General features: G+C 34.1%; 1 protein-coding gene across 1 annotated transcript; it reads left to right on the top strand.

Annotated features, from left to right (window-relative positions):
* The first annotated feature begins 4,080 nt into the window (after window positions 1-4,080).
* Window positions 4,081-6,356, top strand: LOC140841621 (aspartic proteinase oryzasin-1-like). The gene is made up of 9 exons (XM_073209172.1): window positions 4,081-4,387; window positions 4,476-4,536; window positions 4,626-4,720; window positions 4,815-4,927; window positions 5,000-5,168; window positions 5,478-5,517; window positions 5,600-5,664; window positions 5,756-5,869; window positions 6,074-6,356. The coding sequence occupies exons 1-9, from the start codon at window positions 4,085-4,087 to the stop codon at window positions 6,083-6,085; spliced, it is 972 nt and encodes a 323-aa protein (XP_073065273.1). The 5' UTR covers window positions 4,081-4,084; the 3' UTR covers window positions 6,086-6,356.
* Window positions 6,357-8,272: the final 1,916 nt, after the last annotated feature.

The raw sequence follows: 8,272 nt of genomic DNA, 5'->3' as shown, positions 1-8,272 counted from the left end.
TTTGAGATATTATGATTTTTTAGAATTTCCAAACGCGACATTTATTTATTCTATTGATTGAGCTGGCAAGAAAAAATTCTGAAGCTAGCCTTTTGAGAAAGTAAAGTAAAAGTGATGCTGCTGCTAACTTTTGTCAAAAGTTTGGTGTCTCCTGATAAACGAACGAGTTAGTCTATATTACATCATAAATATTTCTAATAGAATTCCAATATCATCGGATCGTACGAGTTTTACGTTTGAGTGAGTTTCATATGAAATCGTCTCACAGATCATAAACTGTGAGACGGGTCAACCATACTCATATTCACAATAAAAAGTAATACTTTTAGCATAAAAAGTAATAATTTTTCATGGGTGACCCAAATAAGATATCCGTCTCACAAATACGACACGTGAAACCGTCTCATACAAGTTTTTGCTTTTATATTTTTATGAAAGTTAATATATACATGTTCAAAAATTTCATATTTGACCACGTTGTAAGAAGAAATAATTGAGATATGTCCTCTTTACAGGGCACGAATGACCTAGCACTTCAAGAAATTCGGGATTTATTAACAAGATTTTAGGAAGCGGTAATTTTTTAATATTATTATTTTTTATCGGTGGTTTTTTTAGGAGTTTTTTTTATAGGTGGTATTGTTTATATTATTTACATGTATCTATACATGGTATTAAAAATAGTGGCATCGTTAAGTTCAGTTTATTTTTATTTTATTTTACATATGAAAATGACATACATATATTATTACTATATTTTTATTTATTTATTTATTTATTTTATCGAGAATATTTAGTAATAAATGTTATATGACTTCCACTTATTTAGGATCAAGGTATGTCAAACACGGAAAGATCGATGATAAGCACGAATTATATAGTATTTTAGGGATTTTATTTTGTCGTATCTGTGCTTATCTGGCATGTTTTATTCCGAGTTTTGCGCTTAATTCGTACTATTATGGCAAATTGTAGGTTTGACCAAAAGAGGAGGAAAGCCAAAGAAATGAAAGAAATGTCAAACTCCGCAATGCCACGTCAGAAATACCCGGAAGAATAGGAAGAAAGCATGAACCAAACACAGACCCTTACACGGACCCCGTGTAAGGGTCCGTGTCATTCAACCACAAAAGAAGAATTTTGCCGAAGAGACACGGACCCAGACACGGACCCCGGAGACAAGTCCGTGCCATTCAGTTGCCAAGATAATGTCCCTCATCACCCGAGAACCCAACTTACAGTATGTGGACGGATCTCCAGACAAACCCCTGCACGGGGTCCGTGTCAGCCATTCTCGAGAAAGAAAAATCCAGAGCCTACACGGACCCCTCTCCGGATGCTTACACGGGGTCCGTGTACGCAATATCAGATCGAGAATTTGGAAAAGATTTTGTTCGTGATTTTGGAGGAATAAAAAGAAAAACCTAACACGAAAAGGGGGGTTCAATATTCGAGAGAGGCAGCCGACTTGGAGAGAAAAAGAGGCGCAAGCTTTGAGCATTTGGAAGACGGCGACGACTTGGGCAAAAACAGCGCAATTTACACGCAAGATCCGCGCACCGTCATTGAGATTTCTCTTCTCTTTTATTTTCTTATTTTTAGATATGAATTCAAACATTAAATTTGATTTTAGTTTTGAATTTATGGAGTAGTTTTTCTTGTGATCGGGACCACGATAGGGACAAACGACTGATTTTGTTTATTCGTTGGATTGTTTAATTCATCAGTTATTTCATGTTATTGATTAATGTTTGCGTGATTTTCGTGCTTTTGATTTGGCTAATTAATTGCATATTTGTTGTTCGATCTTGACTCGAAAGGGAATAGATTGGAATTAGCTTCAAAAATATTAATCAACACACGGTTAAACCGACTAGAAATAGTATTCGGTTTCAGTGTGCGATTTTAGGCGACCGCTGTAATTCTATCGTTGATGCATGCGTTTTTGTTTAATTAAATTCAATTAGAAATAGTTGGACTGTTAAATGAAAATAGGATTATAAATTCTAGAAATAGATTTATAATTAAATCAGAGGATTACATCGTGACTTCGAATAATCTGCCAGTCGAATAATTCCAGTGCTTTAATTTAATCAGAGTTTGTTACCGTTGTGTGTTCTCGGTCATTCTATTTAAATTTGAAAATCCCACGTCCAAGCTTCTCTGATATTTGATTTAGTTATTACATTAGAATAAATTCGCTTAGTTGAAATAATAATCAATCGCTCGCTCTTGTTTGCCTAGATTAAATAAAATAATCGAATCTTAGTAATTAAATAATAGTCTCTGTCGGATCGATACTTGGACTGTTCGTCCATTTACTATAACTTGACCTAGTCCGCTTGCTAGAATTAATCCCAACCGAAACCGTCGGTCAATCGACTTTGAATATTTAAATTTTCCACACAAAAAAATCATTTGGCATTTGAATAAATTTGAACTTTTAAAGCATTTAACATAATATAATCGAGTATAAAATAGTTGAGAACTAGAGCTTTTATTATTGTCAACTCAAAACGCAAAACATTTCAAAAATGGTATGAATTAGTTTAATGTATAAAAATAATTTTGTGCCTGATTCACAAAACATGCAATCCAAAATTCTAAAGTTTCAGATAGATGGACTAGCGGAAAAAGATTTCAAATCAAATCAACCTGTTTGTGTAATTTCCAAATCTATTAGGACCGTAAACGAATTGAGACGATTTCTCAATTTTTTGAGCTGGTTCGATAATTATTTGAAGTTATTGAACTTGAGCTGCACTAGAACATGGTTAGATCTTTTTTTTTCTTTTGGGTCAGAATCGAGTTAAAATTATTTTGTTTGATAATTCACGAACAGTTAACATCTTTTAATATTTTATTAATCTTAAGATATATTATGTACATGTACATAATATAATTCGAGCTTTCGAACATTTCAAACTGAACTTCACCCAAAGGGATATGAGACAATACCAGCAGATAGACACACACCTCACCAAACTCATGTGCCTAATAGCCCGACTCATTAGCACCCAAGTAGGTATACTCTGCGTTGACACGAGTATAAGTAAATAAAGTTGCGTCTTGATTAACAATTATAATTTTGACCTAATGATAAGCGCTTAATCCTAATTATTGGAATCAGAGCGACGTCATGAGTTCAAGTCTCCCAATAAGTATATTTATATATTTCTTGGGAAAGGAAATGTTGGGTTAAACATGTATGAATGAGAGCAATACTAAGATAAGTGACTTCCTGAGAAGTTCTCGTATGTCAAATAGCTCACGTTCCGCCGCTTATTTTGGTTGGCTAGATGTGCCGTAAAAGAATTATGTCAGAGCTTAACGGGTAATACTGTCTCTGCTGAGGACATAACCGATGGTAGGAAAATGGTAAGAATCTCGAAGAGATATGGTATAGCATCAGCAAATAGAAACGCATATCTTCGGACTGATGTGCCTAACATCCTGACTCTTTAGCACCCAAGTAGTTGTGTTCTGTGCTGCCGCGAGTATAAAGGAATAAAATTATGTCTTGACTAACGACTACAATTTTTGATCTAGTGGCTAGCGTTTAATCCATATATATATATATATATATGAAACATATATGTGTATGTGTGTGTATGTGTAATGATGTTTCACTACAAGAAAGTTGATCTATAATGACCAAAATTTAATGAGGGTATAAAAAAATGGTCATTAAAAACATAATTTTTGATGTTTTTATGAGGGTAAAAAAAGGTATAGTTAAAAAGTTAAATTATTAGTGACGAATTCTTAATTTCATAGCTATAGCTGACAAATCCCGTCATTATTTTCGTACAAAAGAATTCCCCTCATAATTGAGTACTAATTTTAGGCGCCAGATTTCCCACCAAATAGATTAATCATATTTTTTATTATTATTGAAGAATAACAAAAATCCCTAACCACACGTTCCCACCAAATGGATTAATCCTATTTTCATTATTATTGAAAAATAATAAATTTCCCTAACCACACTCCACGTACAGCTAGCGTCCTGATCTCTCATTCTTGGTGCGATAGAAAATCCCTGCGGCGGCTTTTCTACAACAAAGGTTTGTGTTCAATTGAAATGTTAAATTTACCTAATTTTTCGTTTATATTTGTTTTAATGGTCAAGAGGCCTTTGGACCTTCCGAAAATCATCGCTGCGAAGCGAGCTAGATCCGAGGGGGAAAATAGATCGGGGACAGGCTTAGAGGGTAGGCAGCAAAATCTTGGTGATTCAGAAGGAGATATAGTGTCTTTAAAGAATTACTTGGATGCTCAATACTATGGGGAGATTCATATTGGGTCACCACCTCAGAAATTTACTGTTATTTTTGATACTGGGAGTTCCAATCTTTGGGTTCCTTCGGCAAAATGCTACTTCTCTGTGAGTTAACTTAGAATTTAGTTTCTTTATTCGGGTTCTGGGATTTTGTCTTCTCTATAGGTACTAAATATTGCAATTTTATTTTCAGATTGCCTGCTATTTGCATCCAAGATACAAGTCTGGCTTGTCCAAGACATATAAAAAGAATGGTAATATGTAGTTTGTTTACTGTGGATCAGTATTATAGTTAAATTTAGAGCTTTTAACTTGGTATTGATGTTTTCCTCATGTGATTCAGGAAAGTCTTGTTCGATTAGCTACGGTTCTGGGTCAGTTTCTGGATTTTTAAGCCAAGATAATGTTGAAGTTGGTGATGTGGTGGTGAAAGATCAAGTTAGTTCTTTTTGGCTTGAATTTAAGTCCGACTGCTGATCTTCTTGTTCCTTCTAAATTGTGCTTATACCTAGTTGCTTCGCTATACATTCAGGTTTTTATCGAGACCACGCGAGAAGCAGGCCTTACCTTTTTGGTGGGTAAATTTGATGGGATACTTGGGCTTGGTTTCCAAGAAATTTCGGTTGGCAATATCGTACCAGTCTGGTATGCATCCTGAATCTTCAGAATCAAGGTTTTTTTAAGATGTTCTCCAATATTTTGATTGCGAAATGGCAGGTATAATATGGTGGATCAAGATCTTGTGGATGAGAAGGTATTTTCTTTTTGCCTTAATCGTGACACAGATGCAGACTCTGGAGGTGAGATAGTCTTTGGAGGAGTCGACCCTGAACACTACAAGGGTAACCACACTTATGTACCGGTGACAGAGAAAGGCTACTGGCAGGTATATAAACATAAAGGCGGATGAACCATCACTTTTTTCCATTTGTTTGCATTTATTTTGTAGGCAGTGGTGGAGTTAAAAGGGGTTTGTGAGGGCGGTCGCTCCTCTCCCTTTTAAATTTTCCTGCTAGCTTGTATGATGTTTGTTATATATACTTTAAAATACCCCGCTAATTCTTTCAAGTTTGAGTTTCCCTCCCCCCCTCCATTGTTCTCCATGCTCCACTACTGTTTTTGGGTGTCATGAAACAAAAATTGGTTTTACATGTTTCTTGTTAACTCCTGAGTGCATGTATCTATCTATTATCAGTTTGACTCGGGAGATGTTCTCGTTGGAAACTTGTCGACTGGTAAGTTGAGCGCCATTCGTAGCACTGAATAATGTTACAAATATTTAAAGTATAGCTCTGTCCTTGTCACTTATCCCACCAGCTTTCTGTGAGGGCGGTTGTGCTGCTATTGTGGATTCTGGGACATCTCTTCTTACCGGTCCAACTGTACGTGTGTTTACTGCGTTTATTCTTGTTTAGTTTTCTCAAGTCAGAAAGAAGGTTCATATTTCTAATTGTAGTGTGCCTAAAATTTCAGACGGTTATAACGCAAATCAACCACGCCATTGGGGCTGAAGGGATTGTGAGCACGGAATGTAAGCAGCTTGTTTCTGAGTACGGGGAAATGATATGGAATCTTCTTGTAGATGGGGTATATTCTTGATTTTACGATCTTTATCTTTATTTTATTACTAGCTAGAGCCCCTCTTGGGAGTTCTTTTTATCACAGTTTTTCTATAATAGTTTTTCTTTTATTATCCAAATTAACTAACGTAATGTAATTTTATTATCGGGCATTTAATCATTTTGAGTACATCTATATTTATAATTGATTTTTTCTATTTATATTTTATAGATGACATGCTGATGGGAGATAATTAAGAGGTGGCCTTAATCGGATGGTGTTTCAAAGAAGAATTCAAGCATTTGATCGATTAGGAAATTAGAACTTGATTTTTGAAACAACTATCAATTGATCCCTATTTTTTGGTCCTCAAATATTTTTGTACTCCATGGAGTATTTCCAAGTATCCATTAAAATGGAACTCATATTTTGGACAATTCTGTATATTTTGAATAGATTTGGATGTAGTTGCTTTTGTAAAATATTTTGTTCAACAAAATTGCTTGTTCCGGAATTCATATTCTATTAGTAATGCCATATTTAATATAATTACAAATTCATATAAAAAATTATTATAAATTTCATCACAATTAAAATTGTTTTTAATGAGGGTAATTAATGATTTAATGAGGGGTAATTTTATTATGAGATTGATTTTTAGTGAGGGGTAAATGATTATATAATGAGGAGATTTGTTGTCATTAAAATATTATTTAATGAGGGGAAAATGGTAATAAAATGACGGGATTTTTCATCATTTAAATTAGATTTAATGACGGTATAATCTCGTCACTAAATAGGATACAACAATAATGACGGGAAGTCTTTACCGTCATTAATTACCTTTACCTAAGAGGGCAGTAATGACGGTCCATGACGGATAATTTCCCATCATTAAAAGTATTTAATGACGGGTTTTGGACATGTAATGACGAAATTGCCCGTCATTATAGGCCTGTTTTCTTGTAGTGTTTTGAGTAATTATGTTAGACTCTGACTTATATGCAGGTAGCCAAAGTGACTTCTAACCAAACATTTGTACAACAGCGTTCTCTGCATAGGCAACAAACACATTTTGTAACTAGATCAAGCAAGGCATCAGATTCCAATCTCTAAAGTATGAATCAGAGAAACAAATAAATTAAATAAAACTCGTCTTTCAGAGTTACCCAAGTTAGATTTAACCCAAAACATCTCATTTTTCCTTTGTGTCGATTTCTAAGTTCAAAGATAGTCATCAATTTTTAATCATTATCCTCCGCGACTACTTCATTACGTTCACTTTCTCTACCCCTTTATATCCCTAGCTTTTTTTAGTATTATCTTTACCTTCCATATGAGTAACTCTGCCAGTCGCTCCAACGGTGGCTTCATCCAATTTCTTTTCTCTAGACTCCTGTTGCTTGTTTCTTTTGTGATGAGTTATGTGATGGCTAACATCGTTAACATTTGAGGCTTTTCATATTCTTGAGTTAATTGAAGATTTTTGGCTCTTCATATTTTTGAATTAATGAAAAGATTTCACATTACTTTTGGTTTGCATATTGGAGCTTATAAATTTGTATTAGTTTCCTCATTGTATAAATTTGTATTCATTTCCTCATTCCTTACACATAAAAATGATCATACAAACACTTAAGATATTTCTCAAGCATTCTCTTGCATTTTATATCGTTAGCTTTTCATCTGACATCCGATAAATTTCAGTGATAAAGTGGATGTGTGTTTTCAATTCGCCATTATATATACTTCGTGCTAAATTACGGCAACGTTTTACCGTTGTATCCTAGGAAACAGTTGTCCGTCCAGATCCTCAAAGCACTGTCGGAGAGGACAAATCTGTTTTAAGGAAACTATACTTCGTACAGACCTCGGTTTGAATTATTGTTTTCTTGTTATTTTATACACAATATTCATACTTTCAATAATATGCTCATTTTCGTTTAGTGTTTTGTCTTTACGAGATTGCTTTCGTTTCCTACTTTTATATTTTTGTTATTAACAATTTGACTAACAGAAACAGATTGCCATCAATCGAGAGACTCAGATCCTAAAGTAGAAGTGGGATGTATAAATCATATGAAAAAATGCATCAGCAAGATAGCATGGAAAGGCAGGTATGGGAAAACAACCCTTTCTCGCAAATGCATCTTTCCTTATCAATTACCATAAAAATTCAATTGCTGTCCAACAGAGAGGGACGCATGTCTTCAACACCGGATTGATTATAAATCTATGAAAATTTAGATGGATTAAGTCATTATGTTGTGTGGTCGATAGAAACTCGTTATAAATATAAATAAAATATATAATTATGTGTTTTATGAGGAAAAAAGATTATATTATTTAATATCCTAATACAACTACATATAATCAAGTAAAATAATATTTACCTTATGCTATAAATTATAGGAATTTAAATCGGTTAAA

The sequence above is a fragment of the Primulina eburnea genome, chromosome 9 (assembly GCF_022965805.1).
Source record: "Primulina eburnea isolate SZY01 chromosome 9, ASM2296580v1, whole genome shotgun sequence".
Taxonomy (NCBI): domain Eukaryota; kingdom Viridiplantae; phylum Streptophyta; class Magnoliopsida; order Lamiales; family Gesneriaceae; genus Primulina; species Primulina eburnea.
Note: the sequence above shows the minus strand (reverse complement) of the source record. Positions and strands in the feature narration are given on the sequence as shown.